Below are 19,488 nucleotides of genomic sequence, written 5' to 3'. Positions count from 1 at the left end.
TACATACAGACTGGGTCAATAAATGAAGATGAAATCAAATAATGAGATAGCCATACAGCTGTTAAAATGAATATTGCAGTATACCTATAGGCATTAACAAGCAAAAGGGTCTCTGAGCCACTGTTCACTAAAGCAAATTACAGAGTATCATGTATATAGTATTGCATTTGGTTTAGAAACAATTGGTTTAATTTGAAATTTTATATTATGGTATTTATGTTCTGGCATATAGAAATAAAAATGGCACACACTTATTATGAGCCAGGTATTGCTCTAAATGTCTTTTATATATTAACTTGTTTAATTCGTAGAAGATATCTATGAAGTAGAGGCTATTTATGATTATTTTGATTTTTGAAAGGAGAAACAAGGACTCATATCTAGCAGGTGGAAGAACCACGATTTGAACCTTGGCAGTCTGGCAGCAGAGGCTGAATCATTAATCACTGTCCTAAACCTCTCATAGTAAGTGCTCAATAAAATGACTCCACTGTGTGTGCACGTGTGTGTGCTTATATATGTGGGTGTGTGTATATGTGTGTATGTGTTGGGTTGTGTACATGCGAGTGCATGTGTGTATATCTCTGTGTATGTCTATGTATGCCTATGTACGTATGTGTGTTTGTGTATATGTATGTATATGTGTGTGTATATATGTGTGTTTGTGTATGTGTGTACATTTGTATATGCCTGTATGTATATATGTGTGTATGTGTGTCAGGAGTGTGTATATGTGTGTGGATGTGTATGTGTGTATCTGTGTGTTGATGTCTGTGTATGTCTGTATGTGTGTATGGGTATATGCATAGATGTGTGTATACATGTGTGTATGTGTGTAAATTGTGGGGTGTGTGTATGTGTGTAAATATGTGTGGGGTGTGTGTATGTGTGTAAATGTGTGTGGGGTGTGTGTGTGTATGCATTTGTATGCGTATGTGTGCATGTGTGTATGTATGTGTTATATGTGTATATGCATATGTATACGTGCGTATGTGTGTAAATATGTGTATGCATGTGTGTGCATGTGGGGGAGGTGTATATGTGTGTGTACACGTGTGTATATGTGTATGTATTTGTATGTGTGTGTGCATGTGTGTATATGTGTGTTTATCTGTATGCGTATGTATGTATATGTGTGTATGTGTGTACATGCTTACAAGGTAAAAAGATAGGGGAAGATACTTATCTACCTCTTAACACTGGATGTGTTTGAGGAATAGGATTAAGGTAAGAAAAACAATAACAACAATAGTAATAGTAATATTCATATGATTCCCCTTATTATTGATTATTATCAATAAATGGACTATCACATGTGACTCTGACCCAAGCAAAAAAAAAAAAAAAAACTAAAAGGAATCCAGAACCTAATAAATGCAGGAAAATGCATTAAATGAATTAAATCCAGTCAGATGGTAGAGGAAATTAAACTGAAATTTGAGCAGCAATACAAGTTTCTATCTATCCAAATTAGACGATAAAAGGAAAAAAAGGATTTCAATAAACACGGGGTAAGCGGGACATTTGAGAGATATTTGTCCAAGAGAAACAGGAAGCCCTGAGCTCTGTAATCCCCAAAAGGCATGGGTGTGGGACTCCCCTCCCCACTGACATAGCAGAAACATCTCAACTACGACCATCTCCAGGAAACATAGTACTCAGTTCTACAACTGGTGAAATCTCTTCAAATCCCGCCCCTCTGATATGTTAAATTTATTCTTCTTAGCTAGGAAAGTTATTTTATATCCTCAGGAAAGTTAGAAAATTTTAGGCAAACTAAACATCCTTAGTAGGATTTGTGTTAAATTTAGAAGTTTTTGACATCTTTAGCATAATCTAGAAACATCTCCTATTTAAAGAGTTGGGGCTGGGTGTGGTGGCTTATGCCTGTAATCCCAGCACTTTGGGAGGCTGAGGTGGGTGGATCACCTGAGGTCAGGAGTTCGAGACCAGCCTGGCCAACATGCTGAAACCCCGTCTCTACTAAAAATACAAAATATTACCCAGGCTTGGTGGTGGGCACCTGTAGTCCCAGCTACTTGGGAGGCTGAGGCAGGAGAATGGCATGAACCCGGGAGGCGGAGCTTGCAGTGAGTCAATATCACGCCATTGCACTGCAGCCTGGGCAACAGAGCAAGACTCCATCTCAAAAAAAAAAAAAAAGAGTTGGAACAGTTTGACATATTAGAGAAGCTAACCAATAAACCACATAATTTTATTGCAAAAAGCAATTAGACTTGTTACTTTAATATGAACAATTTAAGAGAACGTGGCTATTTATAAACCATATTGAATGTCTAAAAGAATCTGAATTATTGTATTTATAGATTTGATCGATTGGATTTATGAGTCGCTCAGGACCCAAGTCACTTTGCCTATTAGATTTGTAAATCCTCTTCACCAGGTACTTGAAATTTGGGTGGAGCGGGAGGGGGGAATTGGAATATTTATAAACATAGTATAAAACATTTGAGGAAATTGAACTAAGTTTGTAAATAGGATTAACCATTTATCAAAATTTAATCTGAAAACCCTAGGGATGAATGTATACTTTATGAATAAAAATAAATGTATTAATTTAAAATTAATACAATTATAAGTAAAAGTGTTATTCTTATTTTCATACAAAAATAACCAGATTTATAAAGAAAATGACAATATCAATGAGTTCAACTTAAAGCTTGAGAAAAACTAGCTTTTGGCCGGACTTGGTGGCTCACACCTCTAATCCCAGCACTTTGGGAGGTCGAGGCAGGTGGATTTCCTGAGGTCGGGAGTTCGAGACCAGCCTGATCAACATGGAGAAACCCCGTCTCTACTAAAAATACAAAATTAGCCAGGCATGGTGGCGCATGCCTGTAATCCCAACTACTCGGGAGGCTGAGGCAGGAGAATCGCTTGAACCCGGGAGGTGGAGGTTGTGGTGAGCTGAGATCGCACCATTGCACTCTAGCCTGGGCAACAGAGCAAGACTTCATCTCAAAACAAACAAACAAACAAACAAACAAACAAAACAAAACAAACAAACAAACAAACAAAAACCACCAACCAATTCTGTCCCCCTGAAAAGATGAGAAAGATGAGAAAGTTCTCAAGATGGATAATGGTGATGGTTATATACAGCAATGAGAATGTGCTGAATCTCATTAACAGTAAAAAGGAAGGAAAAGAAAGAAGGAAGAAGGAGGAGGAGGAGGAAATGGCATTGTTTATATACACACTATCCAGGCATCTCAAATGCACTATGCTGAGTCAAAGAAGCCAGTCTCAAAAGACCACATACTATGTGGTTTCATTTATGTAACACTCTTCAAAAGACGAAACTCCGGTGACAGAGACCAGATCAGGGATTTATAGAGTTTAGTGGTGGAGGGAGTATCTGACTATAAAGGAGAAGCCCAAGGGAATGTTTGGAGATAATTAAACTGTTCTGCATCCTAATTATAGTGGTAGTTCCACAAGTCTATTCAGGTGAGAAAACTCATCAAACTATACAAGTAAAAAGATAATTTTACTGTATGCTAATTTTTCAAATCTTACAGCTATAAAAAATTAAATATTAATTCACAATCCATTCATTATAAAGAGATCTTTCTTTCTTTTTTTTTTTTTTTGAGATGGAGTCTGTTGCCAAGGCTGAAGTGCAGTGGTGCTATCTTGGCTCACCACAACCTCCACCTCCCGGGTTCAAGCAATCCTCCTGCTTCAGCCTCCTGAGTAGCTGGTACTATGGGCACCTGCCACCATGCCCGGCTAAGATTTGTATTTGTAGTAGAGACAGGGTTTCATCATGTTGGCTAGGCTGGTCTTGAACTCCTGACCTCAAGTGATTCATCTGACTCAATCTCCCAAAGTGCTGGGATTATGGGTGTGAGCCACCACGCCCAGCCATAAAGACATCTTTCTGCACCCAAAGTGTGCCCAGGATGTTTGAAACTCAAAACACAATTTAAAAGACCCAGTCGTTACCTTCGGAGAAACTATGGTCGTTTTATTTTCACACACTTTGTCCAGAACGCTGAAGATGTTATTTATTTGTGCACAAAAGGAGACCTGTTTCCCAGAAAAAAAAAAAAAAGAGCATTTGTGAGCATGAATTGATGTATTCCCCCAAGCATGTAATCTACAAATTAGCCGATAAAGCCCATCATATGAGATGGCTCTGAATTCCTGAGTCTCTAGAATTCTCAGGAAAATTAAAACTCATTACTTGATCAGAATTAGAATCACATCACCTTTTCCTTCCATGAATAAAAAAAGCAAACATAAACAAATAGCAAAACTACTTAGTGATTGCCGAAACCAGCTCAACTGGGGAGACCCTAAGCCAGCGGCGCTAGAGAAATTATAGACACACACACAGAAATATAGAGGTGTGGAGTGGGAAATCAGGGGTCTCACAGCCTTCAGAGCTGAGAGACTTGAACAGAGATTTACCCACGTATTTATTAACAGCAAGCCAGTGATAAGCATTGTTTCTATAGATATTAGATTAACTAAAAGTATCCCTTATGGGAAATGAAGGGATGGGCCGAAATAAAGGGATGGGTCTGGCTAGTTATCCGCAGCAGGAGCATGTCCTTAAGGCACAGATGGCTCATGCTATTGTTTGTGGTTTAAGAATGCCTTTAAGCGATCTTTCCGCCCTGGGCTGGGCAGGTGTTCCTTGCCCTCATTCCGGTAAACCCACAACCTTCCAGTGTGGGCGTTATGGCCATCATGAACATGTCACAGTGCTGCAGATATTTTGTTTATGGCCAGTTTTGGGGCCAGTTTATGGCCAGATTTTGGGGGGCCTGTTCCCAACCAGTGATATTAAAAGAAGAGGAAATGTATGAACTAACAGTGGTCCATGTGGAATATTATTCAGCCATAAAAAGGAATGGAGTTCTCTGATATGTACTACAGCATGAAAGAACCTTGAAAATATCATGCTAAGTGAAAGAAGCCAGACACAAAGGAGCAAACATTGCATGACTCCATTTCTGTGGATTTGTCTATTCTTGACATTTCACAGAGAGAATGGGGAGTGACTGCTTAGTGATAAAAATATTCCAGAACTTGGCTGAGCACAGTGCTCACACCTGTAATCCCAGAACATTGGGAGGCTGAGGCAGGTGGATCACTCAAGGTCAGGAGTTTGAGACCAGTCTGGCCAACATGGCAAAACCCCGTCTCTACTAAAAACACAAAAATTAGCCAGGCATGGTGGTGGGTGCCTGTAGTTCCAGCTATTTGGGAGGCTGAGGCAGGAAGAATTGCTTGAACCCAGGAGGCAGAGGTTGCAGTGAGCCAAGATCACCCCACTGCACTCCAGCCTGGGCAACAGAGCAAGACTCCATCTCAAAAAAAAAATTTCTAGAACTAGATTGAGGTGATGATTCTGTAATATTGTGAATGGTCTAAGTGCCACTGAATTGCACAGTTTAAAATAGTTAAAGTGGTGAATTTTATGTTATGTGTACCTCACCACAATTAAAAAAGAAAAACAGTGGACCAAGGCACATGGGAATTCCACAGCCAATTTACAAGCTCATATTTAGAATAGTGACATTGATTTCTAAAGAGGTCATGGAGTCTTTACTCATTGTAATGACATCATTAGACAGTCAGGATGTCCAAATTCCTTTTGGCCTGGCTGGCTGTGTAACACCTCCACACCAACATTACTCAGTTGCAGCATCAACACCTTCACTGGCAGGAAGACTCCGATATATTCTCCCGTTCTTTTATTAAGAGAATCCTCAAGTTTTAGATAGGCAAACATTCTCTCTTCCCAGCTTCCCTTGCAGCTAGGTGGGACCATGTGACTAATTTCTACCCAATCAGGTGCAAGCAGAAGTGGTGCTGGGTCATACACTTAAAGAGAAGGACCGTGCTTTTCACTTCCTCTTCTCCCCTTCCCACAAGCTGGAATGCAGATGTGAGGGCAGGAGCTGGAGCAGCCACCTTGGGCCACAAAGTGGGAGTCTTGTGTTGATGCTGGCAGAGCATAATGGAGCCATGGTGTGAGCTCTGCACAGCTTACACTCAGCAGGTTACAGAGGAGAAAAATAAACTGCTGTCTGGTTTTGGCCACTCTTACTTTTGCCTTTGTTAGAACTGCAAAAACAACGTTCTACCTAAATGGCTTCTAAGAAAACCTCAAAAACTAGGAACCTTAAAAAATACTTGCATATGCAGGTTTCACTGTGGTTCCCTCTTGGCATTGCTGGATCTGCTTATTATCGGGTATCACATCTTCCTTACATTTGAAGAGAACCCCTAGGAAGAAAACAACAGCAACCAAACCAAACTTCAACCTCAGCAAAATATGATGAAAATTCAAGTCTGATTTCATGTCCTCCTGTCCCCACCTTAAAATCCCTCTATTACCCTAATACACAAGAGGGAAAATGAACAAACCACAACTACACACTACAACATGAAGGACTTGTTTACTACAACACACAATTTTCTAATTTGCTCTGTTTCACTCAATATCAATAGAGGCAATCATGCATATGACTGTGGATGTATGTCTTTTATATGTGCGACTTCTCACTCAATATTATGTCCCTGCATAGCTTACACTCTAAGAGGCATGATATTGAGTGAAACAGAGCAAATTAGAGAAGTCATACATATAAAAGACATACATCTATAGTCATATGCAGTATGATATCATTTTTACAAAGCTCCAAACACAAGCAATACTAGGCAGATATTGTTTAGGGGTACATACCAGGGGAAAATATTTTTTTAAGTAGGGAAATAATAAACACAAAATTCCAAGTGGCTGTCTAAGGAGGATACAAGGAGTTAGAGTGGAGAAGAAACATATAGGAGAACCAGCGACATTGATGATATTATCTTTATTATATTTGGAAATACATCAGATATATTCATTTGCTTGTTATACTTCATTGCCTCCAATAAGTTACACATATTTTTAATGTAATAAATAATACATAATTTAACAGTTTTAAACCTTTCATGGTTCCCCATTATTCTTGGGGGGAGGGGAAAAGACTCTGAAATTCTTTTTTAAAAGAAAGGTTGGCCGGGCACGGTGGCTCACACCTGTAATCCCAGCACTTTGAGAGGCTGAGGTGGGAGGATCACGAGATCAGGAGTTCAAGAACAGCTTGGCCAACATGGTGAAAACCCCATCTCTACTAAAAATACAAAAATTAGCTGGGTGTGGTGATGGGCACCTGTAATCCTAGCTACTTGGCAGGCTGAGGCAGAAGAATCATTTGAACCTGGGAGGTGGAGGTTGCAGTGAGCTGAGATCGCGCCCCTGCACTCCAGTCTGGGCGACAGAGTGAGACTCCATAAAAAAAAAAAAAGGAAAAAAAACAAAAGACAGGGTCTCACTCTGTCACCCAGGCTTGAGCGCAGTGGCATGAGCACAGCTCACTGCAGCCTCAACCTCCCAGGCTCAAGCGATCCTCCCACCTCAGCCTCCTGAGTAGCTAGGACTACAAGCCCATGCTACTACACCTGGCTAATTTTTTATCATTATTTTTTGTGGAGACGGAGTCTTGCAATGTTGCCCAGGCTGGTCTTGAATTCCTGGTCTCAGGTGATCCTCTCACCTTGGCCTCCCAAAGTGCTGTTTATAGGTATGTCACTGCATCCAGCCCTTTCAAAATTCTTCACAAGCCACCAAGACCCTGCAGAATCTGACCTCTGTCCACTTCATCAGATATGTCTACTGCCACTTCCCCTTGTCCTCATTTGGTGTGAGCCTCAGGACCTTTGCATCTGCTATAACCCAGAACAGCATGATCTCCATTCTTCCTCTAGAGAAGTCCTTCTCCTCCTTCAGGTTTCTGCTTAAATGTTGTTTGCTTGGAGCATAATCAATATCCTATTAGCCACTTCAAAGCACACTATGTTTTGGCCGGGCGCAGTGGCTCACGCCTGTAATCCCAGCACTTTGGGAGGCCAAGGCGGGCTGATCACGAGGTCAGTAGATCGAGACCATCCTGGCTAACACGGTGAAACCCCGTTTCTATTAAAAATACAAAAAAATTAGCCAGGCGAGGTGGCGGGCGCCTGTAGTCCCAGCTACTCGGGAGGCTGAGGCAGAAGAATGGCATAAACCCAGGAGGTGGAGCTTGCAGTGAGCCAAGATCCTGCCACTGTACTCCAGCCTGGGTGAAAAAAAAAAAAAAAAAAGCACACTTTTTTTTTGTTGTTTCATTCATAGTTATAATTAAATAATTGTGTGTGTGTGTGTTCTGGCTCCTTCCCTAGACTATAAGCTACAAGAGGACAAGAATCATGCCTATGATATTCAGGACCAAATCTTCAGCGCCTACTGCAGGGGCCTGTTTAACTAATTAATTAATTAATTAATAGGTACTCCAAAAATCATTTGTTGAAAGAGTAAATGGATGAAGAAGAAAAAGAAACAGAATATGTGGATGAGGCAACACTAAGAGGAAGATCCCAAGGTTGGGTAGAATGAGAATTTTCCAACCAAAGCCAGAAACAGATTCCATTGCCAAGACATACAAAGAGATTATTACTTTGGCAGCTGAAGTTGCCATCTTTCTGGGAGCCTTCTGGATTGGGATGAAAGCCTACAACGCAGCCACAGCTGTAGGAGCCCAGGGCATTGGTGCAGATAGAATTAGGACCACAGGTTGATGGATCTTGGCGGCACTCATCAATATCTGCAAAGAACTGGAGAATATCAAGAAACCCAGAAGAGCAAAGAGAAATGTCTTCTCTGGATTGTCCATCAAACTCTCTGCTCACCTCTACATACCACTTCTTGGTCTGTGAAATTCAACTGTCCATTGCTTGGTGCAAAGCCAGGGTGGCAGGTGCAAAAGTAGCTCCCAGGAGTGTTGGTGCATGTTGAATTGATGGGGCACATTTCAGTGCATTCATCAATATCTGTGGGGTACAGAATGGGTGTGGAGCCAAGTTGGCCAATGAACCAACAAAATCATGCTTCCCTTTGCAAAATATGGAGTCATGTTTCACTAGAAAATGGTGTCCCAGCCAGGGACTACATTTCCCAGAACCCTCTGCATCTAGGTGAGGTCATGTGACTACTTTTCACTCATGGAATATGAGAGCCATGATATATGTCACTTCAGGGCCAAGGTGGTCAAGAAGTGGGTGTGACTTCTCTCCTCCCTCTTTCACCTCAACTGGCTAAACCAGGAACACCAAGGCTCTAAGGAATGCAAGAACCAAAAGATGGAGAGAAATTGAACTCCTTTATCACCATGTGGAGAAAAGCTGCCCACCAGCCAGGTATATCCATATTGAATTATTATGAGAGTGATGCATTTCTATTATGCTAAGCTAGTAATGAGGCAGGAAACAGGACTCAACTCCAGAGGAGGGACTCGGACATTGGACAAAATTGAGGACTAGCTAAAACAAGGACAGAGTGGAAGCAGCTTTCCATAAGACATGCCCACCAGTGTGCCAGGTCAGTTTACCATTGCCATGGCAACATTGGGGAGTTACTGCCCCTTTCTATGGCAATGACTCAATGACCCAAAGGTTACTACCCCTTCCCTAGAAATTTTTGCATAAACCACCTGTTAATCTGCATATTATTAAAAGTAGGTATAAGTATGACTGCAAAACTGCCCTGAGCTGCTGCTCTCTGCCTATGAAGTAGCCCTGCTCTGCAGGAGCTGTAACACTTACAGAACTGTAACACTGCCTCTTCAATAAAGCTGTTTTCTTCTACCTCTGGCTTGCCCTTGAATTCTCTCCTGGGCAAAGCCAAGAACCCTTGTGAGCTAAACCCCACTTTGGGGCTCACCTGTCCTGAATAAAAAATTAGCTGGGCATGGTGGCACACACCTGTAATCCCAGCTACTCAAGAGGCTGAGGCAGAAGAATTGCTTGAACCTGGGAGGCAGAGGTGGCAGTAAACTGACATCACACCACTGCACTCAAGCCTGGGCAACAAACCGAGACTCCGTCTCAAAAACAAAAAACAGGCTGGGCGCAGTGGCTCATGCCTGTAATCCAAACACTTTGAGAGGCCGAGGCAGGCAGATTACCTGGGGTCATGAGTTTGAGACCAGCCTGGCCAACACGGTGAAACCTTGTCTCTACTAAAAATACAAAAATTAGCTGGACGTGGTGCCACATGCCTGTAATCCCATCTACTTGGGAGGCTGAGGCAGGAGAATTGCTTGAACCCAGGAGGGGGAGGTTGCAGTGAGCTGAGATTGTACCACTGCACTCCAGCCTGGGCAACAGAGCAAGACTCCATCTCAAAACAAAACCAAAAAACAAAAAAACCCCAAAAAAACAAAAAACAAACAAACAAACAAACAAACAAAAAAGAGGCACACAGTGGAGGGGTTGAGAACATGGACATTCTGGGTTCATAGCCTGGCTCTGTCACTTACAGGCTGTTTGTTCATGGGTGCTATGGACTGAATGGTGCCCCTCCTCCAAATTCCTATATGGAAGCCCTAAGCCCCAATGGGATGTTATTTGGAGATGTTATTTACTGCTCTATCCCCAGTGCCTAGAATAGTGTCGCGTATACTGTAAGTGCTCAAGAGGTATTTCTTTAATGAGTGAATGAATGATTATTGGCTTCAGATTTGCAGATGAAAGTCTCAAACTCAACCAAGACCCACCCTAATCCCCTCACTGCTGTCTTTTCAAACAGACTTGGACCTGACTTCTCAGAAGACACCCCCACCTACCTTCACACGATGCTTCGAGACCCTGGAAACTCAAGTGGCCACTGCTGGATTCAAATCCTGGGTTGCAGAAACAAGAGTAGTTTCCAACAGTGTTATTACAAGTTGCATGCTCTGGGCAAGCTCTTGGATCTGCACATTCATCCACGTCTGAAGAGTGGAAGAGAAAACCCAGGTCAAGGTAAATGAGAAAGCAAGGAGTAGAGACTACAAATAGGAGATGCACTCTGAGTGTTGATTTTCAGCAGACAGGGCTGATGCTCCCCAATATCCATGTTCCCCCCTTCTTCCCAGGCACACAGTGGGACATATTTCCCAGTCCCTTCTTTCAGTAGGCATGGCCATGAGAGCAAATTCTAGCCAATAGCATGTAAGCAGAAGGGTGGCAAATAGTTTCAAAACATAATTATCAGAGATTGCAAAAGTAGCCATAGTCCTTTACTTCTCTCTGTATTTACACCCCAAGATGTAGATTGCAAGAGATGTGACTTTACCATACCTTGCACTAAGAGGTGGAGTCTGTTTCTCTACCCCTTAAATACAGCTGGCCCTATGACTTGCACTGACCAATAGAAGACAGTGAAGTAATGAGGTGCTAATTCCAAACCTGGGCCTCAAGAGACCTGTTGGCTTCTATTCATTCTATCGGGCCTCTGATCTCTGCCATATGAACAAGCCCCTGACTAGCCTAATGAAGAACAAAAGACCAAATGGGAGAGAAATGAATCATCCCAGATGAGCCCCAGACATGTGAGACCCATTTCCTCCTCCTTGTAATAATGTAACAATACAGTTGAGGACTGCATTCCCAGCTTCTCTTGCAGCTAGGTGTAGCTACATGGTGAAAATCTGGCTAAGGAGAATAAATAGAAGTGATGTGTGCACCATCTGGTCATGCCCTTGAAAAGAAAGAGCATACTCTACACTTCTTCTCCCTTTTCACCTGGGCTGGAAGATGGACAAAGTGGGGTGATACATTCCCAACCATGGGGATGAGGCTCACACCTAAGGTGGCAGAGGCAACAAGACAAAAGCCCAGCCAAGATCAGCTGACTGCAGACACAAGAACAAGACCAGTTGAGACCAAAAGATCTGGCTAGAATAGACCACTTAAAATGTCAACTCATGGAATCAAGCGCTAAATATATGGTGGTTGTTTTTAGACACTAATTTTTAAGACAATTTGTTACCCAGTGATAGCTCACCGCTACAAATGGAGTAGTAAAGGCAGAGATTATTTCAAACATCTCTTAAACTAAGCCAGGGGGATATAATGAGGGCTTGACCACTCCTTGCCTTTCTCAATGGAGTCACCATCCCATAAATGAATGTGGAGAATAACAATGCACTAGACACAGGAAGATGGAGCTCTTGTCTCTTGGTGAGGACATTCTGGCTGCAGTGTAGAGGATGGATTGGAGAGAATAAGACTGAAAAAGGCAAGACTAGAGAGGAGGCTGCTGCAGTGATGATCAAGCCTGAACCGAGGATGGAAAACAGTGGAGGAATTCAACACATATTTATTTATATATTTATTTTTGAGACAAGGTCTTGCTCTGTTATCCAGGCTGGAATGCAGTGATGCAAGCATAGTGCACTGCAGCCTCAACCTCCTGGTTTCAAGTGATCCTCCCACCTCAGCCTCCTGAGTAGCTGGGACCACAGGCACATGCCACCACACTCGGCTAATTTTCTAAATTTTTTTTTTTTTGTAGAGACAGGGTCTCACTATGTTGCCCAGGCTGGTCTCAAACTCTTGGTCTTAAGCGATTCTCCCATCTCAGCCTCCCTAAGTGCTGGTATTACAGGTGTGAGCCACCACACCCAGTCTCAAAACATATTTAGCAGGTAGATTCCCCAAGGTGTGATGACTGCTTTAATGCGAAGGGAGAGAAAAGATTAAAGATAACTTTCTTTTTTTTTTTTGAGATGGAGTCTCGCTCTGTCACCCAGGCTGGAGTGCAGTGGTGTGATCTCGGCTCACTGCAAGCTCTGCCTCCTGGGTTCACACCATTCTCCTGCCTCAGCCTCCCAAGTAGCTGGGATTACAGGCACGCGCCACCAGGCCCAGCTATTTTTTTTTTGTATTTTTAGTAGAGATGGGGTTTCACCTTGTTAGCCAGGATGGTCTCCATCTCCTGACCTCATGATCTGCCTGCCTTGGCCTCCCAAAGTGCTGAGATTACACGCAGGAGCCACTGCGCCCGGCTGATTAAAGATAACTTTCAAATGTTAATTCAAATACCTTTTAGGGGAACGTTCTGAAGTTTAGACTTTAGAATCTCCCCAGAATAGGTTTTGTGTGTTTTGTTCTTCTTGTTGTTGTTGGGTTTTTTTTTTTTTTGAAACAGAGTCTTGCTCTGTTGCCCAGGCTGGAGTGCAATGGCACAATCTCAGCTCACTGCAACCTCCGCCTCCCAGGTTCAAGCAATTCTCCTGCCTCAGCCTCCCGAGTAGCTGGGATTACAGGTGCCTGCCACCATGCCCGGCTAATTTTTTGTATTTTTAGTAGCGACAAGGTTTAACCATGTTCGCCAGGCTAGTCTTGAACTCCTGACCTCAAGTGATCCATCCGCCTTGGCCTCCCAAAGTGCTGGTATTACAGGCGTGAGCCACCGCGCCCAGCCCAGAATAAGGTTTTTCCACCTCAGCACTATTGGCATTTAGGGTCAGATTATTCTTGGTTGTGGGGGCCTTTCTGTGCATTATACGATGTTTAGCAGCATCTCTGATCTCTTCCCATCAGATGCCATACACAGCACCTCTCCCCACCATCACCAGTTGGGACAATCAAAAATATCTCCAGATGTTGCCAATGACCCCTGGGGGAAATATCGGTCTGGAGACAAGTGCACCCCATTATACTCTGATACCATTGTTTGACTTATAGTAGGTCTTCAGAAGGAGTTCAAATCCCAGCTCTTCCACTTAATATTTGCATATAGTTCACAGATCCTATAAAGCAATTACACAATTGAGATCACAAAGCAAGTAGCTAGCAACACTGTGACAGGAACAAAACCCTCAAATATCAATATTAACCTTGAACAGAAATGGCCTAATGCTCCACTTAAAAGATATAGATTGTTAAACCAGATAAAAATTTTTGTAAAAAAGACCAACCCATGTGCTGCCTACAAGAGACCTACCTAACATGTAAAGACACCCGCAGGCCCAAAGTAAAGGGATAGAAAAATATATAGGCAACTATATATTTTCACCTCTCTGAGCCCCAATTTTCTCCTCCCTACATGAGAAAATCCCTTTGTCATATGGTCTTCCAGTGAGATGACCTTAATTAATTAAGCAGGTAAATAATAAAGAGATAGAGTTTCTAGAGATGAATCCAACTTGACAGCTGCAATTGTAGCTTCCCATGGAGTTGACACAGTCAGAATGCTCAGGGCAGACCCTGCTGGTGAGGGACTCACTGATATTTGAGAAGCAGTGAAAGAGGGTGAGCAGATAAGAAATTGGGTGCCTCAGTTCAGAAATACATGAACTCACCCCACTGATAGATATCCACCCAAGACCCATCCCTGGGAGCCTGAGAGCATTACCAGTACAGGAGAAATTGCCTGGCTTTCCTGGGATCCAGTCATTTCCAGTGGGAGAAGAGAAACCATCCAAACAGCTGCACTTGTACCTCCCTGACAGGTTTTTGCAGGATGAATTAGGACCACAGGGCTGGGGGCTTTGAGAACATTCATCAATATCTAGACAGAGAGTTGGAGTTATAAATTTGCTTATACTAGATAGAAGACTGTATTTTGCCAAAAAAAAAAATGTTAAAACAATATCTCCCATCCCATATGCACTTCACTTTGGTACTTCTTCCATCAAGCAGTGGAAGGTATGTCCCCATCTTGAATCTGAGCATGCTTGTGACTATGGTGGAAGTGACACTAGGTCATAAAAATATCATGTACTTCCAGCTTGTTCTCTTGGGATGCTTATCCTTGGAATCCAGCCACCATATTGTGAGGAAACTCAACCATCCATGAAATTTTACAGTGACCAGGAATTATTTACATGATCAGAGAGAGGAAGGGTGGGGAAGTAGGAAGGAAGGAAGGAAGGAAATCATGTTTGCTAGCAATACTAGCTAGCAATGCTGTGACAGGAACAAAACCCTCAAATATCAATATTAACCTTGAATAGAAATGGCCTAATGCTCTACTTAAAAGATATAGATTGTTAAACCAGATAAAAAATTTTTTAAAAAGACCCAACCATGTGCTGCCTACAAGGGACCTACCTAACATGTAAAGACACCCACGGGCCCAAAGTAAAGGGATAGAAAAAGATATAAGCAACTATATATTTTTACCTCTCTGAGCCCCAATTTTCTCATCCCTACATGAGAAAATCCATTTCTCATATGGTCTTCCGGTGAGATGACCCTTAATTAATTAAGCAGGTAAATAATAAAGAGATGGTCATGGATACCTTCACAGGTGGAGTTTCTAGAGATGAATCCAACTTGACAGCTGCAACTGTAGCTTCCCATGGAGTTGACACAGTCAGAATGCTCAGGGCAGACCGTGCTGGTGAGGCACTCATTGATATCTGAGAAGCAGTGGAAGAGGGTGAGCAGGTAAGAAAGTGGGTGCCTTAGTTCAGAAATACACGAACTCACCCCACTGATAGATATCCACCCAAGACCCATCCCTGGGAGCCTGAGAGCATTACCAGTACAGGAGAAATTGCCCGGCTTTCCTGGGACCCAGTCATTTCCAGTGGGAGAAGAGAAACCATCTAAACAGCTGCACTTGTACCTCCCTGACAGGTTTTTGCAGGATGAGTTAGGACCACAGGGCTGAGGGCTTTGAGAACATTCATCAATATCTAGACAGAGAATTGGAGTTACAAATTTACTTATACTAGATAGAAGACTGTATTTTTCAAAAAAAAAAAAAAGTTAAAACAATATCTCCCATCCCATATGCACTTCACTTTGGTACTTCTTCCATCAAGCAGTGGAAGGTATGTCCCCATCTTGAATCTGAGCATGCTTGTGACTATGGTGGAAGTGACACTAGGTCATAAAAATATCATGTACTTCCAGCTTGTTCTCTTAGGATGCTTATCCTTGGAATCCAGCCACCATATTGTGAGGAAACTCAACCATCCATGAAATTTTACAGTGACCAGGAATTATTTACATGATCAGAGAGAGGAAGGGTGGGGAAGTAGGAAGGAAGGAAGGAAGGAAGGAAGAAAGGAAGGAAATCATGTTTGCTAGCAATACTAGCTAGCAATGCTGTGACAGGAACAAAACCCTCAAATATCAATATTAACCTTGAATAGAAATGGCCTAATGCTCTACTTAAAAGATATAGATTGTTAAACCAGATAAAAAATTTTTTAAAAAGACCCAACCATGTGCTGCCTACAAGAGACCTACCTAACATGTAAAGACACCCACGGGCCCAAAGTAAAGGGATAGAAAAAGATATAAGCAACTATATATTTTTACCTCTCTGAGCCCCAATTTTCTCATCCCTACATGAGAAAATCCATTTCTCATATGGTCTTCCGGTGAGATGACCCTTAATTAATTAAGCAGGTAAATAATAAAGAGATGGTCATGGATACCTTCACAGGTGGAGTTTCTAGAGATGAATCCAACTTGACAGCTGCAACTGTAGCTTCCCATGGAGTTGACACAGTCAGAATGCTCAGGGCAGACCGTGCTGGTGAGGCACTCATTGATATCTGAGAAGCAGTGGAAGAGGGTGAGCAGGTAAGAAAGTGGGTGCCTTAGTTCAGAAATACACGAACTCACCCCACTGATAGATATCCACCCAAGACCCATCCCTGGGAGCCTGAGAGCATTACCAGTACAGGAGAAATTGCCCGGCTTTCCTGGGACCCAGTCATTTCCAGTGGGAGAAGAGAAACCATCTAAACAGCTGCACTTGTACCTCCCTGACAGGTTTTTGCAGGATGAGTTAGGACCACAGGGCTGAGGGCTTTGAGAACATTCATCAATATCTAGACAGAGAATTGGAGTTACAAATTTACTTATACTAGATAGAAGACTGTATTTTTCAAAAAAAAAAAAAAGTTAAAACAATATCTCCCATCCCATATGCACTTCACTTTGGTACTTCTTCCATCAAGCAGTGGAAGGTATGTCCCCATCTTGAATCTGAGCATGCTTGTGACTATGGTGGAAGTGACACTAGGTCATAAAAATATCATGTACTTCCAGCTTGTTCTCTTAGGATGCTTATCCTTGGAATCCAGCCACCATATTGTGAGGAAACTCAACCATCCATGAAATTTTACAGTGACCAGGAATTATTTACATGATCAGAGAGAGGAAGGGTGGGGAAGTAGGAAGGAAGGAAGGAAGGAAGGAAGAAAGGAAGGAAATCATGTTTGCTAGCAATACTAGCTAGCAATGCTGTGACAGGAACAAAACCCTCAAATATCAATATTAACCTTGAATAGAAATGGCCTAATGCTCTACTTAAAAGATATAGATTGTTAAACCAGATAAAAAATTTTTTAAAAAGACCCAACCATGTGCTGCCTACAAGAGACCTACCTAACATGTAAAGACACCCACGGGCCCAAAGTAAAGGGATAGAAAAAGATATAAGCAACTATATATTTTTACCTCTCTGAGCCCCAATTTTCTCATCCCTACATGAGAAAATCCATTTCTCATATGGTCTTCCGGTGAGATGACCCTTAATTAATTAAGCAGGTAAATAATAAAGAGATGGTCATGGATACCTTCACAGGTGGAGTTTCTAGAGATGAATCCAACTTGACAGCTGCAACTGTAGCTTCCCATGGAGTTGACACAGTCAGAATGCTCAGGGCAGACCGTGCTGGTGAGGCACTCATTGATATCTGAGAAGCAGTGGAAGAGGGTGAGCAGGTAAGAAAGTGGGTGCCTTAGTTCAGAAATACACGAACTCACCCCACTGATAGATATCCACCCAAGACCCATCCCTGGGAGCCTGAGAGCATTACCAGTACAGGAGAAATTGCCCGGCTTTCCTGGGACCCAGTCATTTCCAGTGGGAGAAGAGAAACCATCTAAACAGCTGCACTTGTACCTCCCTGACAGGTTTTTGCAGGATGAGTTAGGACCACAGGGCTGAGGGCTTTGAGAACATTCATCAATATCTAGACAGAGAATTGGAGTTACAAATTTACTTATACTAGATAGAAGACTGTATTTTTCAAAAAAAAAAAAAGTTAAAACAATATCTCCCATCCCATATGCACTTCACTTTGGTACTTCTTCCATCAAGCAGTGGAAGGTATGTCCCCATCTTGAATCTGAGCATGCTTGTGACTATGGTGGAAGTGACACTAGGTCATAAAAATATCATGTACTTCCAGCTTGTTCTCTTAGGATGCTTATCCTTGGAATCCAGCCACCATATTGTGAGGAAACTCAACCATCCATGAAATTTTACAGTGACCAGGAATTATTTACATGATCAGAGAGAGGAAGGGTGGGGAAGTAGGAAGGAAGGAAGGAAGGAAGGAAGAAAGGAAGGAAATCATGTTTGCTAGCAATACTAGCTAGCAATGCTGTGACAGGAACAAAACCCTCAAATATCAATATTAACCTTGAATAGAAATGGCCTAATGCTCTACTTAAAAGATATAGATTGTTAAACCAGATAAAAAATTTTTTAAAAAGACCCAACCATGTGCTGCCTACAAGAGACCTACCTAACATGTAAAGACACCCACGGGCCCAAAGTAAAGGGATAGAAAAAGATATAAGCAACTATATATTTTTACCTCTCTGAGCCCCAATTTTCTCATCCCTACATGAGAAAATCCATTTCTCATATGGTCTTCCGGTGAGATGACCCTTAATTAATTAAGCAGGTAAATAATAAAGAGATGGTCATGGATACCTTCACAGGTGGAGTTTCTAGAGATGAATCCAACTTGACAGCTGCAACTGTAGCTTCCCATGGAGTTGACACAGTCAGAATGCTCAGGGCAGACCGTGCTGGTGAGGCACTCATTGATATCTGAGAAGCAGTGGAAGAGGGTGAGCAGGTAAGAAAGTGGGTGCCTTAGTTCAGAAATACACGAACTCACCCCACTGATAGATATCCACCCAAGACCCATCCCTGGGAGCCTGAGAGCATTACCAGTACAGGAGAAATTGCCCGGCTTTCCTGGGACCCAGTCATTTCCAGTGGGAGAAGAGAAACCATCTAAACAGCTGCACTTGTACCTCCCTGACAGGTTTTTGCAGGATGAGTTAGGACCACAGGGCTGAGGGCTTTGAGAACATTCATCAATATCTAGACAGAGAATTGGAGTTACAAATTTACTTATACTAGATAGAAGACTGTATTTTTCAAAAAAAAAAAAAAGTTAAAACAATATCTCCCATCCCATATGCACTTCACTTTGGTACTTCTTCCATCAAGCAGTGGAAGGTATGTCCCCATCTTGAATCTGAGCATGCTTGTGACTATGGTGGAAGTGACACTAGGTCATAAAAATATCATGTACTTCCAGCTTGTTCTCTTAGGATGCTTATCCTTGGAATCCAGCCACCATATTGTGAGGAAACTCAACCATCCATGAAATTTTACAGTGACCAGGAATTATTTACATGATCAGAGAGAGGAAGGGTGGGGAAGTAGGAAGGAAGGAAGGAAGGAAGGAAGAAAGGAAGGAAATCATGTTTGCTAGCAATACTAGCTAGCAATGCTGTGACAGGAACAAAACCCTCAAATATCAATATTAACCTTGAATAGAAATGGCCTAATGCTCTACTTAAAAGATATAGATTGTTAAACCAGATAAA

General features: G+C 42.2%; 1 protein-coding gene across 2 annotated transcripts in view; it reads right to left on the bottom strand.

Moving 5' to 3' along the window:
* ADGRE1 (adhesion G protein-coupled receptor E1) overlaps positions 1-19,488 on the bottom strand; it is a 59,658-nt gene that overhangs the window by 28,554 nt on the left and 11,616 nt on the right. The window contains exons 8-15 of one of the 2 annotated variants that reach the window (XM_063701831.1): positions 18,821-18,976; positions 18,578-18,697; positions 14,243-14,398; positions 10,686-10,832; positions 8,752-8,892; positions 8,520-8,666; positions 6,176-6,264; positions 3,970-4,053 (exon numbers count right to left, since the gene is read on the bottom strand). In XM_063701831.1, the coding sequence (XP_063557901.1) occupies positions 3,970-4,053; positions 6,176-6,264; positions 8,520-8,666; positions 8,752-8,892; positions 10,686-10,832; positions 14,243-14,398; positions 18,578-18,697; positions 18,821-18,976 (1,040 nt within the window). The remainder of the gene's footprint in view (positions 1-3,969; positions 4,054-6,175; positions 6,265-8,519; positions 8,667-8,751; positions 8,893-10,685; positions 10,833-14,242; positions 14,399-18,577; positions 18,698-18,820; positions 18,977-19,488) is intronic. The other variant, XM_063701832.1, reaches the window with a different exon arrangement.

Source organism: Gorilla gorilla, chromosome 20 (genome assembly GCF_029281585.2).
Source record: "Gorilla gorilla gorilla isolate KB3781 chromosome 20, NHGRI_mGorGor1-v2.1_pri, whole genome shotgun sequence".
NCBI classification, from domain to species: Eukaryota; Metazoa; Chordata; class Mammalia; order Primates; family Hominidae; genus Gorilla; species Gorilla gorilla.
Note: the sequence above shows the minus strand (reverse complement) of the source record. Positions and strands in the feature narration are given on the sequence as shown.